Raw genomic sequence first — 16,945 nt, 5'->3', positions numbered from 1 at the left:
AAGATCTGTGTTAATGTTCGTTAGCCGACTGACGCAAGCTGAATGCAGTCACCTTTGAATTGTTTTGACGAGTTCCTTGCGGAAAATATTTATTACCGTGTCTTCGATAATAAATTTTTTATTATTACTGCAAAAACAATAATAAATATTGTATTAGTTTATAATTATTGTTATAATTATGTTTGTTCCAGCTTATATAAAACCGCACACAGACACAGACAAACACACACAGACACACAGAGAGACACAAGTAGAAGGAAGAAAGAATATATAAAGAAACATAAAATTAATTTCAACATGTCACTCACTCATCAGATAGATAAAACATGAAAAGCAACATTTAATATGCTTATCTTAACATCACATATTCCTTTCAGATCTTCGTTCCATCCATCTATCCAGTCATTTATTCATTTGTTCACTCCTTTATCTCTGCGAACATCCATCCTTCCGTACTTTCTCTCATTCATCTTTTTATTCATTTTCTATCAAGGTGTTGAATGTTACACATACAAAATAACATACAATTGATATAAATGCGTGAACCGCTCAGTTTTCCTACAAGCCTCAGGCCTATATTAACATAATTGTTGCTGCTATGAGACTGCTACTGCTGCTGCTACTACTACTACTACTACTACTACTACTACTACTTAGAGCTAACACATGTTTACGAAGACGCTGGACACCATGTTGTTCTGAACTGTATGCCAAAATTTGATGACAAAAATGGACGATACCATTTAGAGTGGAGAGGGTGGAACAGGTCGAGAAAGACGATGATGAAGCTTAACGATAGAAAGGTTGTATGTTTGTTGTTGTTGTTGTTGTTGTTGTTGTTGTGTGGTTTGGTTACGAAATTACCATGCTGCTTGAACGATTAATTGTTTGAATCGTCAAATTGGAAGCAAGCTAAAATAAATATTTATGTCCAGACAGTAAAACTTAATTTCAAATCCCGAATTGACCACTTAGAAAATGCGCTAAACTTTGAACATTGAAATAGCCACTAATACAAACGTATCAGCCACTATGTATGTATGTATGTACGTACATATATATATATTAAGTAGTACTAAAATCAATTATCGATTTCTCTCTCCTAAAAGTCTGGGCGATATATTCAAAATGGATTCGAAGGTGTTGCAACGCGAAATCGGTGATTGCGATACTTCAACGTTAACAGCCCTGATTGTTAATGATGTTGTAATTATTTTAATATTTTATTACAAATCAATCTAAAAATTATTTAAGAAATTCGTGAAGGGCAAGAAGTGGATGAGAATAAATGATCTAAGAAGGGGTAATGAAGGGGTGTATGAAGCCAGCTGGATACAAACGTACGACGACAACATCAACAACATCAACAACAACAACATCAACAACAACAACATCAGCAAAGGTTCTCGACCAATGGTTGTAGTTCAGAAATGCGATTTCGATCTATCAGTGTTCGGTAAATAAATTACGATTTATAGACAGAAATGAATATTATTTCAAGAAATAATGATCACAATTATTTTAATTAATATTATTAGCAAATAGTTATTTATAATTATCAATTAAATACGGATAAATAATTTTGAAACGAATATTTGAAGATCACTTCAAGCTGGATGTAGACATTGGCGATGATGTTCACTTGAAGTGCGTTAAAGATGACCAGCTCAGAAACAAAACCAGATGGTACAGAGATAATGAATTGATCGCGGGGAGTGCTGATGACGATCGCGTAAGTTTTGCTAACTATAATATGGCTACTAATTAGTTAATTAGGCTAGGATTTGATGCAATTGCAAGCATGCCTGCGAGTCGAGTGCTGATGGTTAGCAGAGATCTTTCTCTTGAGGTCCGCCTTCGTCGCCGGTTCCACTTCATTCTACTGGTCCCAGAGTGATTGATGTTCTTCTCGAGTTTTTCTTGCTGTCACAGAGTGGGGTGACGACCGTTTGAAAAAAAAATAACATGAGCAATTGTTCTCTATAACGCAATGGGACAACATTGTAACGATCATTCGTCAAGCAATGGACTTGTTAATTAAGATTTGAAGCAATTTATTCGAAGGAGTCAGGCTCTGACGTTGCTGTTTCGCCGAAAGCTCGTTGAAAGCTTAACCTAAAACTTATTGTCAATAATAATTTTTATAATAATTAATAATAATAATTAATAATAATAATTAATAATAATAATGACGATGATACAAAGGTGCATATGCGAGATGGTGATCTGCGAATAAAGTCCGTGCAAACATCTGACGTCGGAATGTACGTTTGTGTCACCACAACTGCTGCTACTACATCAGCAGCAGCAGCGTCGGCACCATCGTCGTCAAGTAACGAACAACAATTTAACAAAACGTACAAGTTGACTGTTCATGGTTAGTACGGTGATGAAGATGATGATGACGGTGTTGTTTAATGTGTGACAAATTTGTTATCTCGAAGTTTGAAATGAGAAAATTTTTATGAAGAACATGATTTACGTCCCCACCATCATCATCATCATCCTCATCATCAACATCATCAGCTTCAGAAACAGCAAAGCCATATCACATGCTTCGATACGCAATCAACTGTACGAGCAAAAATGGTGGTCATGAAAAGAATGATGATGACGACGGATATGATGGTGATGAAATCATTATAAACTGGTTCAAAGACGGCCAACCTATCAAAAGATCAGATAAATATGTTAGCAATTAAAACGAATAAAATGATGCCGATGACCTTGATGACCATTTCATAAAATTTTTATATAATGATTAATTATTATATTAATTAATTAATTAATTAAAACTATTATTGTCAACTTTCCTCAACAGATAAAATTCTCAAAGGGCAGTTTGATAATTGAGAGGTTCATGCCGAGACACGCGGGCCAGTACAGGTGCCAAGTTCAACGAGGTCAAGGTCATCAAGGTCATTTGTCTTACAGCAGGAAATACAACCTCGTCTTTGATGGTCGGTTGCGATGAAGATGTGGACCCTCGTTGTTGTTGTTGTTGTTGTTGTTGTTGTTGTTGTTGTTGTTGTTGTTGTTGTTGTTGATATAATTATTTTTCATTCATTGTATGCAATTCAGATCATTTTGAGGTGTTTGGGCACCACGGCAGCGAGCTCAGTCTGTTCTGCCCCATGGAATCAGACGGGGGGGATGAGGACGGGGGTGATTTCGTAGTTAGCGTTTGGTACAAGAACAAACAGCCGTTGGATCTATCTGATCACATGGTTCGTGATGACGATGACGATGGCACTGATGATGTTAAAATGTGACTGTGGTTTGTTCGTTACATCTTTCATCATATCATTTAAAAGAAACATCCCCACTCAACCAACCAATCAGAAATACAGATGGGCAGAGAACAACCTTGACATTCACTCGCTGACCAATCAGGACGAAGGAAGGTACGAATGTGCACACTACACCGACGGGGAGCTGTTCAATGTAACTTACCACCTACACGTTTCATGTAGGTCCTCAAATTCCTGCATACAATTCATCCATTCATCTTTTGTTATAAATATCAGCACACATTCTTGTACACGTAGCCATGTAGACGATGTTTAACGCCCATCTCTAAATTGCACCACACTCACTTCTTCTCCCAGCCATCCAATCATCATTCCCAATTTTTGGAAACGATCGTGACGTCAGCCAGGTGAACGCCCTTGAAGACGATGACGTCACACTCCAATGCAAACACCATTCGTCGGCAAGCTTCTATCCAACTTTGAATTTCTACAGGATCCATCGGACAAATGATGTTGAAGTTGTGCAAAGAAATGACGATGATGATGACGATAGCGATGATGATGATGATGGTGGTGGTGATGGTGGTGGTGGTAGCGATAATGATGACGACGATGACCGTGAAGGCAAGCACAAAACCAAAAATTCAAAAAGTTTGATGGCGAAGTTGAGAGCTGTTAGCGAAGATGGCACCGTGCCGTGTAGTGACAACAACAACTTCAACAACAACAACAACAACAACAACATTAATAATCTCGACGACAGTATTGAAAACAAAACGTGCAACAATACAAGGAAATCGTTGAAGAACTATTTCAAAGTGGCCAAAGATAGTCATTGCAATGTCGCTATTGCTAAGGAAAACATCAACATAAACTACAAAGACATCAACAACAACAACAACATCAACAACAACAACAACGTAATCAGCAACAACAACAAAACTCTTCTTCAAAAGGTTGCCAGATCATTTTAACTTTACGAATGCATGTGTGCGCGCGTTTTAAAACAATGTTTCGATAACCAAACTTTAAATTTGATAAACATAAAAGTAGTAATGAATATTGTTACTAGTTGAAGATGAACGAGACGAGCGAGGTGATGGTGTTGAAGTCCGTTTCGAAGTTGGATGCCGGCACGTACTACTGCTGCGTTCACAACATCTTCGGCAGTGCTTATAAAGTCTTCCATGTTAATGTTTCTTCAAGTTTGTTGGTTGGCCGGTTGGTTGGTTGGTTGTCTGTCAGGTTTGTTAGTTGGCTGGTTGACTGGTTGGTTGAATTATTTGGTGGTTTGTTTGTCATTTCAAATGTTTGACAATTAAATTTTAATAATATTTTAAATTTTGCCCGTAAGGGAATGCCAACAAGAACAACAACAGCAGCAACAATGTAGACGACCTACTGACAATGCAGCAGCAGCAACAACAACAACAACAGCCAACCGCAGGTTATCTCTACACGACAATCATCATCATCTCCGTGATCGTCATCATCGTCATCTTAGTCATCTTTTACTGCTACTCGCCATACACCATAACGAACAAAATGTCCGTTATGAGAAAACTTGTTGACAACATCAACTACAACAACAACAACAATATCAACAACATCAACAACAACAACAACAAACCACCACAAAACTTGCTCAGTCATGTTGTCTCCATGAAGAGGAATCATATTTACGAGAGCTCCAAAGGTTGGTTTCGTTGAGGCTGTTGTTTTTGTTGATGTTGTTTTTGTTGATGTTGTTTTTGTTGATGTTGTTTTTGTTCATGATGTTGTTTTTGTTGATGCTGTTGTTTTTGTTGATGTTGTTGTTGATAATTGAAATTGTGCAACAAATAATAAGTACTGAACCACCAACCAATCACGTCAGAGCTGGATAGGGCCTTACTGCTTAGTAACGCCCAATCAGGTCATGATTTCTGGGAGATAAGGAGGGAGAAGTGAGGGAAATTATTTTTGCAATATTTATTATTTTGTTTCGTTTCGTCAAGTTTTAATATTACGAAATTATTTTATAATATTAAAATTATTATAACGATTATTTAAAATAATTTAAAACGCTAATGATTAATTTATTTTCCAATAATTTTTTGATATTTCGTTCTAGTTTGATGTTAGGTGAGGTAATCGGAGAAGGTGCTTTTGGGGTTGTGTTAAAAGGTCAGCTGGTGAATGATCAATATCTTACTAATTTGGACAACAAATCAACCAATCAATCGATAAACGTGGCCATCAAAACATTGAAAGGTGCATTTGAAACCCTCTTAGATTGAACGTTCTACATTGAACTAATTTAAACTGAACATAATACGCATCATCATTTTCTTCATCATATTCAGACGGGTCTTCAGAAAAAGATTTACTAGATTTGGTCCAGGAACTGAAGGTCTTGAAGATGATTGGTCGGCACGAAAACATCATCAATTTCATTGGCTGCTGCACTGAAAGAAGTAAGCGCATTTTTGGCGATTTCTAATTATAGAGCGTTTTGATTGGCTGCTCGATAATACAAGTTTGAAAACAATGATGACCCCGGGGTTAGGTCCACTGCTGGTGGTGGTCGAGTACGCGCCGCATGGCAACTTGAAAGATTTCTTGAGGAAGAGGAGGAAGAAGTTTTCAAAGAAACCACTTCAACCACGTGACTTACGCCATCAACAACTTCAACCACGTGATTTACATCATCAGCTACTAATAAAAAAACATCAACCACACCAGCAACAAACAATCACGACCAACAACAACAACCGCAACAAAAACGAGGCAAAGAAGAAAAAGTTTAAAGAGCAGTTGGATGTATTTAAAAGTAACTTCAACGCTAATAGTCGCGAGAACGACGATGCTGATGATGATAATGCAGATGATGATGATGATGGTGGTAATGATGGTGATGATGATGGTGAAAGTGAGAGAGAGAAATGCAATGTTAACAAGATTGGCCTCAGCATCAATAACGATTTTTATTGCATTCCAAATGCAAATGCGAATAACGACGATGAAGATGATGATGTTTTTGTAAAATTGAAACTACCTGACAATGATGGCGAAGAAGATGAAAATGATGAGGATGATGATGAGGGTGAAGACGGGGGGGATGATGGGGATGACCGCGAGTTGACGTATGGGGACCTGCTAACATTCGCTGAACAGATTGCAGAGGGAATGCAGTACTTGGCTTCAAAAATGGTGAGTGAATGAATGAATGAGTGAATGAATGAATGAATGAATGAATGAATGAATGAATGAATGAATGAATGAATGAATGAATGAAAAATGTAGGTAGTTTTTATGGTCGTATTAATAAGATTCTTAAATAAACAAATCTGATAACACGATGGAAAAACGTTTCAAACATGTAGAGGAAAAATTATAGAAAAAATGTTTGTGCGTGTGCGTGTGTGTGTGTGAGCGTGTGTATGTGTATGTCTACGCTTATTTGGTTTTTTATCATGTAATGGGTTTCATTTTGTTACATTGCATGCATGTTTGTTTGTTATCGATCAATGTGTTTATTTCAATTTTAATTATTCGTTTGTTACATTCTTGTTCTTGGGTTTGTTTATTCATTTTTTCTTCCGTTCATACGGTAGTTCTTTTATTCATTCGTTAGTTTTTTCATTCATTCATTCATTCATTTGTTCGTTCGTTCGTTCATTCGTTCCTTTCTTACTTAACCTCGAAACTTATCAGCAAAGCAATCGTCCAATGTTAAGATAGGCATAACATCCAATCCAATTCATCATCACCACCACCACCACCACCACCAGACATGAACGCATAAATATATAGAGGTACCCACTTCTATAGAACAACACACTTACCTTTTTCCTTCTCGCTTTACAATTTTATCAGAAAAATTTATAAGATACTTTTTATCGTCATCATCACACCACCATCATCGTCATCACCATCATCATCATTACCATCAATCATCATCTCAGCCTTCTTCGACATAACCTAAACTCTCAATGAATTTGTTATTTAAAATTTTATTAAAAATATACATACATACATATATGATACATAACAACATAGGCATACAATTGTATCTTACATACATGAAATGATTTATAACAGATATATATCATGATATATTCCTACTCGTCAACACGTAAATGTTGGATACGTGATTTCATTCTGTGATTCTATGCTAAATCATTAAAGAAAACATCGCTATCTGCATTATTTATTAATTTATTATTATAATTATTATTGTTGTTGTTGTTGTGAAGTTGTTGTTGTTGTGAAGTTGTTGTTGTGGTTGTTGTTGTTGTTGTTGTTGTGAAAATATATAACATTTCAATGTTTTTCTTAGATGCAAGAAGGATGATTTCTAATTATATAACTGAGCCGAGCAGCATTAATATCTTATCAAATTCATATCTCACTTTTGATTTATGCATTCCTTCGTTTGCTTCTTCGTTCGTTCCTCTCTTCTCTTCATTCCATTGTTTATTAGTTTATTCGTTCGTTCGTTCGTTCGTTAGTTCGTTCGTCCATTTAGTTATTGTTCGCATGTTACTTCAGTATATATGAGCTGACAGCATGTACATGTGTGCACATTCTTTGCCAATCATTTGCTTGCATATTTTTTTGCTTACTCTCATACACGCACACTAACATACAAACAAACATACAAACATACAAACAAACAAACATACAAACAAACAAACAAACAAACAAACATACAAACAAACAAACAAACAACACATACAGTGCATACATAGAGACCTAGCAGCGCGCAACATTCTGGTCGGGCACGGCATCACCATGAAGATTTGTGACTTTGGACTTTCAAGAAACATTCACAACAATGATTATTATAAGAAATTTTCAGATGTGAGTGATGCTGTTTTTGATGATAATGATGATAATGATTTCCTGTTTACTCTCCCCATCTTTCGCCGTACAGGGCAGACTGCCCATCAAGTGGATGTCCCCAGAGGCCCTCTTCGACCGGAAGTACACCCCAAAAAGTGACGTGTGAGTTGAACTTTTGTCATTTTAAACTTTCTTTATTTCGAACTTTCGTCAACATGCTTTGTTTCGTCAGGTTTTATAGTTGAGTAGTTTAATCCGATTCGATCATGTAGCGCAGAGTTTAAAATGTCTAAGTTTGAACGCGAAGTGATCCCAGCCCACCGCATGCATGCACTGTCTCATGCATTGCATCTAAGTGCATGAATGCACTGAGTGTGATTTAGAGGTGAGCGGGAATTGAAATTTCTTCCCAATTCCCTCCCATTATTTTCTCATTCCCGATCCCCTCCAGCATTCCCATATATGACAACGTTTCCGAAAATTTCCATTCCCAATTTTCAACTCATTCCCGCGTTTCCCCTCTCATTTCATCTCGATATTCCCATTTTTCACATTTTCAAAATTTTTAAACACAAACAAATTTTAAAAAAATGCAAATTTACTAAGTTTTAAAGAATGAATTCAATATTTAATGAGGCAGGTGGTCGTATGGGGTGCTGCTCTGGGAGATTTTCAGCCTGGGTGGCACGCCCTACCCAGGAGTGTCTATCGAAAAAATTTTTTACCTCGTCAAACAGGGCTACAGAATGGAAAGGCCTGTGCACGCTAGCATGGATATGTAAGTTCTCCTGGGATTGGTTGATGGATGTGGCGCAAGATGTGGTGGGATTGGTTGATGGATGTGGCGCAAGATGTGGTGGGATTGGTTGATGGATGTGGCGCAAGATGTGGTGGGATTGGTTGATGGATGTGGCGCAAGTTGTGGTGGGATTGGTTGATGGATGTGGCGCAAGTTGTGGTGGGATTGGTTGATGGATGTGGCGCAAGTTGTGGTGGGATTGGTTGATGGATGTGGCGCAAGTTTCTTCGATCGGTCACCGGCAGTAAACATGAATGTTTGATTAAAATTTAACATTCATGAATATAAACTGAAGACCGGCTGGTTGTAAAATATGCGAGATTCCGTTCAATTGTGAGATGATTGGACGATGGTACGATGCAGGTACGGTGTGATGTTGGATTGCTGGATGGATGACCCCACGCTGAGACCTTCCTTCAAAGATATCATCAACCAGATTCGCAAGAACAAAATTCAAAAACAAGAAAACAATAAGGTGACGGTGATGGTTATGATGTTGAGGACAATGTCGTTGTTGTTTTTGTTGATGTCGATGATGACGATGATGATGATGGTGACGACGATGACGATGATGATGATCTGGCAGACCTACCTGGGCCTAACCCCGCTGTGGAAGACGTCAGCATCATCAGACTCCCAGTATATTTCCATGGCAACGACGACAACCAACACCTCAACTAACCAATCACCTGTCAGCATCAAAACGTTCGGCCAATCGGAAGAGTCCGTATTGCAAAATTAATGCAAATTCATGTTCATTTATTCAAATTAATTGGTTTCAATTTACAACCCAAACAAGTGCAATTCATTAAAAAAACACAAACGAACGAAACAACTCATCGCATACGCCACAGCAAGTGCTTCTTAAAACTTGAATATTTTATTATACATCGAGTGTACAGGCACGCACAAACACAAACATACACACAAATACATGCATTTATATATTATTTACATTTAAACATGATTTCTGTTGAATTATTTTGCCTATAAACGATATTACAATTGTGAGCATTATTGAATGGCAGAGAATATTCTTTTGAGCAGTTTGTAACTCGTTCGGTCCGTTGGAGAGGTTCCTCTCTCCTTCTTCGTTTCCATTCGCCTTTGATCTTAACAAGTACATTTATTTTCCCTTACTCTCTCTCTCTCTCCCTATCTCTAAATTATTACGGATGCTTTTTTGATGTTTCTATCAAGTATTTCACTTATCTAACTTCATCGTACATTCAATTATTTTTTCACCAACAGAACGATGTGTTGCACTGAGAATTAACGATAAAAATGTAAAAAAATTGCATTTATTTATCTATCCGTCTGTCTGTCCGTTATCATTCACTCACTCATTCGTTCGTTCACTCATTCATTCGTTCACTCATTCATTCGTTCATTCACTCATTCTTTCGTTCACTCATTCATTCGTCTGTCTTACAATCCGTTAGTTACCCTGACAAACAGGCAAGTGATGTGCCAACCGATGAAGTCATTTAAGTTCAAACAAAAAATAACGTACACGGTCGTCTGAATACTTTTAATTGTAAAACAATTAACTATTCAGGCATACATAGCAACAGACAGACACAAACACACACACACACATACATACATACATACATACATACATACATACATATATAGATAGATAGATAGATACAATTGATAGCTTAGGATCTATGTATATGTCAAAATGTAAGAATAAAAAAATAACGCCATTAATGAATTCACTGGAAAATATATGCCGCGAAGACATGTTTGCTACATTTTAACATGAGCGGACAAAAATATATCCTAAGTATCAGTAACATTGAACCAGGTCTATCTATTTAATTAATTAATTAATTGATGGTAGGTATCGGTAACATTGAACAAGGTCTATTTAACTAATTAATATATGATGAAATGTGCATCACCCTAACCCTCGTTTCATTCCTACGACCTGCTCTTTCTGGTTTGGTGTTCAACATGGAGGGTGAAGGCCAACTCTTGGCTACCGGAGAGTTTCAACTCAGTAGGCCATCCAAGCAGGACTAAGATGGAGGAAGGATCACCAAACCAGCCAGAAAGAGCAGAGCGCAGGAGTGAAAGGAAAGAGAGACAAGAATATGGGGAGGGTTAGGGATGGGCTGACCCTATCCCTACCCCTGCCTCTTTCTTCTAGCTCTATCACTAATTCATTCATTCATTTCAAATTAAAAATTGTCCAACAGTGAAAAGTGATGTCGCGGCGAGTATGAAAAAAAGTTGTGGAAGGAAATTAGCCACAGATATGAAAGGACAAAATGAGCTGGAAGTGGAAAGCGCCGAATTGTACAGTGCTTCATAATGTTCATCTTCTTCTTTGAAAATATTTTTATGATGGTAGGTGACGTTGTAGATGGTGTCGATTAGGCTTGAATCTCTGCCCGTTTCATAAAATTTTAATTTGTGTTTGTACGTTGAAGCTGACTTGTGATTGGTTGAACTATTGGGTCCTTTGTTTTTATTTGTTGATTTCTTGTTCGGGGCTCCGTCTAATTGGTTAACAGCTTGGAAGTTTGCATGCGGACTGCAAGCGGATGGGCTAACCACTACTGATCGTTTAATTTTAAATTATATTATACTACAAAAATGGTCTGAATTATAAAGCAACCAATCATAAAAGTTGTAATAATAGGAAAAGATTGTAAACAATTCAAAATATAAAAAACTAGCCATTGAAGAGTTTCATATGGATGACGTCATTTCTATGTTTCGTTGTGTGAACGGCCCTCAGGGTTCTACAGTTAACAAGTTGCATATCAACACTGATGATGTTGTTGCTGATGTTGTTATTGTTGATGTTGTTGTTTTTGATGATGTGAATGTTCAGCCCTTCATCTTCAAACCTCTTGTAACCAATCAGCTAACAAATTTGTCCGTATTTTTTATAAATCTATTAATATAATTTTATGAATGTCCATACGATGTTTAACCAAACTTAACCTTGCAAAATGTAACAAAAATTAATCGTTTGAATGGCAAACATTAACCCAGCAACTCTTGCGACCCTTCAATACATCAACAACATTCACGTTAACATTTGCTTCATCATCAACGCCATTGTTGTTGTTGTTGATGTTGTTGTTGTTGATGTTGTTGTTGATGTTGTTGATGTTGTTGTTGTTGTTGTTCATGGTGCGTGCTGTGACAAGCAATTGCTGATTCGAGGATGTTTCGAAAGAATGCAAACAATGGTGTTCTATTTGGATGGAGGGATGAATGGATGATGAATGAATGATTTAATGAATGAATGAATGAGTGAGTGAGAAACTAAATGAATGTACGGAAAGATGTATGGATCTTAACGAACAATCGCGAAAAAAAGGAAAACACAACTTAAAACAACTCGAAGACATTTGACCTTCAACTCGTTCCTGCCCTCCGCAACCTTCATCAATATGCAAGGTCATTCTTGAACTCTGACGGCAGGTCATCACATCGAGGTCACTGACCTGACCCACACACACGTAGCCCGCTGATGACGTCACTTCCATCTCAGCCCTCATGTTCAAATTGCATGCGCCTCTCGTTACGTCATCAACAGCTGACGGGTGGATGGATGGATGGATGGATGGATGGATGGATGGATGGATGGATGGATGGATGGTTAGATAGATGGATGGATGGATGGATGGATGGATGGATGAATGGATGGGTGGATGGATGGATGGATGGATGGATGGATGAATGGATGAATGGATGGGTGGATGGATGGATGGATGGATGGATGGATGGATGGATGGATGGATGGATGGATGGATGGATAAATGGATGGATGGATGGATGGTTAGATAGATGGATGGGTTGATGGATAAATAGATGGATGAACGCTTAATATTATACAAAAGTTCCTGCAGAAAATTTTAAAATATAGAGGCCAAAAGGTGGGGGAACTAACGAATCAAATGGATTGGTTGGCGCAGTGCGTACGTCAGCATGTTGTCGTCATCATCCTCTTCTTCGTCATCATCACTAAGATCATCTTCTTCGCCATCTTCATCTCCCATCATCTGCTTCCCGTTCGACATCTTGTAGGAATCAAATGATAAGTCCCATTCACTTCCCATACCTGAGTTGAAGACAATGATGATGAAGAAAATTATTTCATTAATAATAATAATACGGTTAAAATAATGATAATAATTGTGATGATGATGACGACGACGATGATGAGTAAGCAGACTGACTGATTGTGAAGAGGATCGTCTCCAAGCGACCAGATGGTTGGATGGTCAGAACGTTGTACTTGGGCCGACTGAACGATTGAATGTGGCATTTTCTTCATTCATCATCCATTCAGTGTGAACATCATCAAATTTTATTTAATTATCACCACTTAATCCAACAACCAACCAACCAACCAATCAACCAACCAACCATCCATTCAACCAACCAACCAACCATCCATTTTCAAACATCTTAAACACTTTATAGTCGCCATTGTTTGGATGTCGATTCTTGCAAAGAAATTTCCCATAACCGGAAACAGTGATGTCACCATTTTTTATAATGACGTCATCAACCCGAGATGAGCCAAAGGAATGGTAAGATCCGATAATATCGCTTGAGAATGTGCATTCACTTTTAATTTCTTTGTTTGGATCTGTATGGACCAATGAATAAAACGAAATAACAGAGTTTGACGAACTGCAAATATTCTTCGCACATCACACACTCCGCATGTATTCTTATGCCACACAACACACCACCAACACACCACCAACACACCACCAACACACCACAAGACGTGCAAGACTTCGGACAGTGCTTCTTTGCAATGTTCACATCCTTCGAACAGTTTCCATCCAGTAGGAAAGTTGGACATGCATCCAGGCTGACGTCATAGCAGACGGAGGAATCTAAATGATGATAATATTCATTCACCATCCACCCATCCATCCATCCATCCATCCATCCATCCATCTATGCAGCTAACCACTGCGAGTAGCGTGCAACAGGAAGTAAGGACCAGCTAACGAAATGACGTCATCATCAGCAGCAGCAGCATCGTCGTCATCGTCGTTGTTGTAACGATTGACGTTGTGATAGCTTTCATTGCCATCCTCACCTTTATAAGAACCATCTGCGGAGCTGGCCAGCTCCATGTCCTTCGATGGCGCGCTGAGTTCAACGTTGTTGTTGTTGCTGTTGTTGTTGTTGTTGTTGCTGCTGCTGCTTGTGCTGGTCGGCTGGTTGAATGCCTCATTTTTTAGAGAATGACTTTGATTATGAAGATGTTGATGATGATGAGGAGGAGGAGGAAGAAGAAGAAGCTTTTTGTAAGGAGCAAATCCGTTAATGAACAATTCAGCTTTAAATGTTTTCAAGTCATCGTAGTTGCTAGGTAACCTCTATAAATATGATGGGGAGGAGGGTGAGTGAGTAAGATGATGATGACGACGACGATGATGATAACAAACCACCTACCAAAACATAATGAGGCGGATCTTGATAATGACGACGATGGGGTTGGTCAGTGATGAGGAAAAACTTGCTCCCACCCTCAGTCCAACTTGCGTAACATTTCACGAGGGTTCCTAGCAAGTTGCAAGGCCACAATCAATTTTAAATTAAAATAAATGAGAAATGAGCCAGTTAGACTACTTAACTGCAAAAATGTAATAAATTTGCATTAAACATCGGCCTGAATGATCGTTCATGTGTCTCCATCGAGGAAACATTCGATCTCTGGTTCGAATTCAGATGTCTCGATAGCTATGGCCGGCCGCAAAAATGAATTTCTCACTATTAATAATGATCAGCAGTTTATTGCTTTGACCTTCAAAAAAGGACAGCTTGAACGGCAATTGTAACATTTGGCTGCTCTGCTTTTAATGAATGGCCAAAGTCGAACTTCAAAATGCGACAACCGAATATTGTTCATTGCATCTCTACTGCACAATGCAATTGCACACACACACACACATACTCACTCACACAGACACTCACTCATTCACACACACACGCACATATATATATATAAATAAATATGTGTGGTTATTGCTTTTGTTTATTGCAAAAATTAAATTGAATGTCTTATCAGGCTGGTTGATCGTTGTTATTTCTCTTAATACTAACTCAACAACCATTACTACTACTACTACTACCACTAGTGCTGCTGCTGTTACTGCTTCTACTGCTACTTTTACTACTACAACTTCTACCTGCTCAATTATTGTTAATAATTCTTTTAATATAAAGCACCAATAATACCACAATTGTTTTCACTAATCCAACAATACGATTTGCTGCTGAAGACGACGACGATGATGATGGCGATGATGATGACTATGATGACTGGATTGCCGCAATAACATGGTTGGTTGAATGAGTGAGATATTGAATGATATTAAGGAGCTTATTGATAAGGTTGGTGCGGGCCTTTAATACGTGACGTTTAATGTATGGTACCGAAGCTTATAAGCGCTACAAATATGCAAATATTATGAAAAATTATGAATGATGTAATAGAAGCGAATAACAATAATTAATATGCCAGGAGCGAGAGATTGAATGGCAAGTGCCATAAATATTTCTTCATGCTTCCGGCATCAAGCGATTAACGCCATGGTTGGTCGCGAGTCTCGGTGGCCGTGACGACGACGATGATGATGACGATGATGATGACGATGATGGGAAGATGACGGAAAAGATGGCGATAATGTTGGCGGATACAATCTTAATGAAGGAGGAGCAATGATGACGACGACGAGGAAATGACGGTCATGGTTGAACGACCACGAAACTTTAATTTTTAAAACGAAAAGATGGCAATGATGCTGATGTTAATGATCATAGTGATGATAGTAATGATGATGACAACAGTGATGATAATCTGAATCAAAAAACCTCGAAACTAACTAATTTGAGGTCTGGTAAATAGGCTGCACGCTGATTGGCTGAAATAAAAGTTCAAGCCCTCACCCTCCAAACAGTTGCTCTCCACCCTCTGTGGCAGCCAATCATCTCTGCAAGTGCTTCGTAGTGTGGCTGTGTTGGTGGTGCCCTCCTGATGACGATGATGATGGTGGTGGTGGTGGTGGTGATGGTGGTGATGATGATATGATGATATTTTTGTTATCAATATTAATAGAATCTTTTTAAAATCGCAAAAATTCCGACTCTTGCTGGGCTGTTGATGATGGCGACCTTGAAATCGAAACCCCCGTGCAAAGAACATGGTGTGGAGCGGCTTTGCTCATTGGCTGGTCGGAGTGAAAAATGAATGAATGAATAAATGAATGAATAAATGAATGAATAAATGAATGAATAAATAAAAAAATGAATAAAAGAATGAACAAATGATTTACTGAATGAACAACAAACAAAAAAGAAATAAAACGTAAGCAGTAAATGAAGAAGCGAGCTTAAATATTAAGGAACCAACTAACGAATGGATGACCATTCGATCAGACGGCGAACTCAATATCGATAAAATTGTGTGTGCATGTGTGTATGTGTGCGTGTGTGTGTATATGTGTATGTATGTGTGTGTGATCTGAGTTAGCATGTAAGTATATTATAATAATGCGGTTGCGGGCGGTTGCGCTTTCAATTATGGCGGTTGATTAATAGAGTATTCTATAATTTGATTCGTCTTTTTGAATTTTTTACTGAGACTCTTCGAAAACGAAATACGAGAGTAAAATTGAGAAAATTAAGTGTTTCCGTTGCAATATGACCTGCTTGGATGTTTGGGATGACAGAGGATGTGCGACTGATAGGCTGGTTTAATTTCATTTTAGTAAGTAAAAACTGAAGCAAGCCTGCCGACCATCTATTCGCCATTTCAATACATCAACTACATTTATATCTTTAATATCTTTTCATCTTTCCGCTTTCATTTTAACATCCGGCAGAATCCCAGCTGACTTCCGCTTTTAAACATTTTTTATCTTGGTAGCGCTTCTTAACGAATAATTGTCGCTATGTTTCAATTGAAAGGATGAGTTCGAGGCATAAAATGTTATGTGAGAGGGGGAGGGTGAAAAGAGAGAGAGAGAGAGAGAGAGAGAGAGAGATGTGAAGAATTGAGGTCGGGAAAGAGAAA

The 16,945-nt window shown here is 38.0% G+C and overlaps 2 protein-coding genes across 2 annotated transcripts; one reads left to right on the top strand and one right to left on the bottom strand.

Annotated features, from left to right (window-relative positions):
* The first annotated feature begins 5,356 nt into the window (after window positions 1-5,356).
* Window positions 5,357-10,176, top strand: HELRODRAFT_102694 (hypothetical protein). Its single transcript, XM_009028490.1, has 10 exons — window positions 5,357-5,504; window positions 5,597-5,707; window positions 5,800-5,898; window positions 6,343-6,443; window positions 7,974-8,096; window positions 8,170-8,240; window positions 8,719-8,856; window positions 9,241-9,352; window positions 9,464-9,712; window positions 9,748-10,176. Exons 1-9 carry the CDS (start codon window positions 5,369-5,371, stop codon window positions 9,617-9,619), a joined length of 1,047 nt encoding a protein of 348 aa, XP_009026738.1. The 5' UTR covers window positions 5,357-5,368; the 3' UTR covers window positions 9,620-9,712; window positions 9,748-10,176.
* A 1,387-nt stretch (window positions 10,177-11,563) lies between these two features.
* Window positions 11,564-16,683, bottom strand: HELRODRAFT_179666 (hypothetical protein; the record flags this gene model as incomplete). Its single annotated transcript, XM_009028489.1, has 10 exons — window positions 11,564-11,758; window positions 11,880-12,094; window positions 12,257-12,439; window positions 12,794-12,964; window positions 13,635-13,754; window positions 13,832-14,246; window positions 14,323-14,432; window positions 15,757-15,904; window positions 16,045-16,100; window positions 16,578-16,683. The coding sequence occupies 10 exons, from the start codon at window positions 16,681-16,683 to the stop codon at window positions 11,564-11,566; spliced, it is 1,719 nt and encodes a 572-aa protein (XP_009026737.1).
* Between the last annotated feature and the right edge of the window lie 262 nt (window positions 16,684-16,945).

Source organism: Helobdella robusta (assembly GCF_000326865.2).
Source record: "Helobdella robusta unplaced genomic scaffold HELROscaffold_56, whole genome shotgun sequence".
NCBI classification, from domain to species: Eukaryota; Metazoa; Annelida; class Clitellata; order Rhynchobdellida; family Glossiphoniidae; genus Helobdella; species Helobdella robusta.
This window is presented reverse-complemented; position numbering and strand designations above follow the sequence as displayed.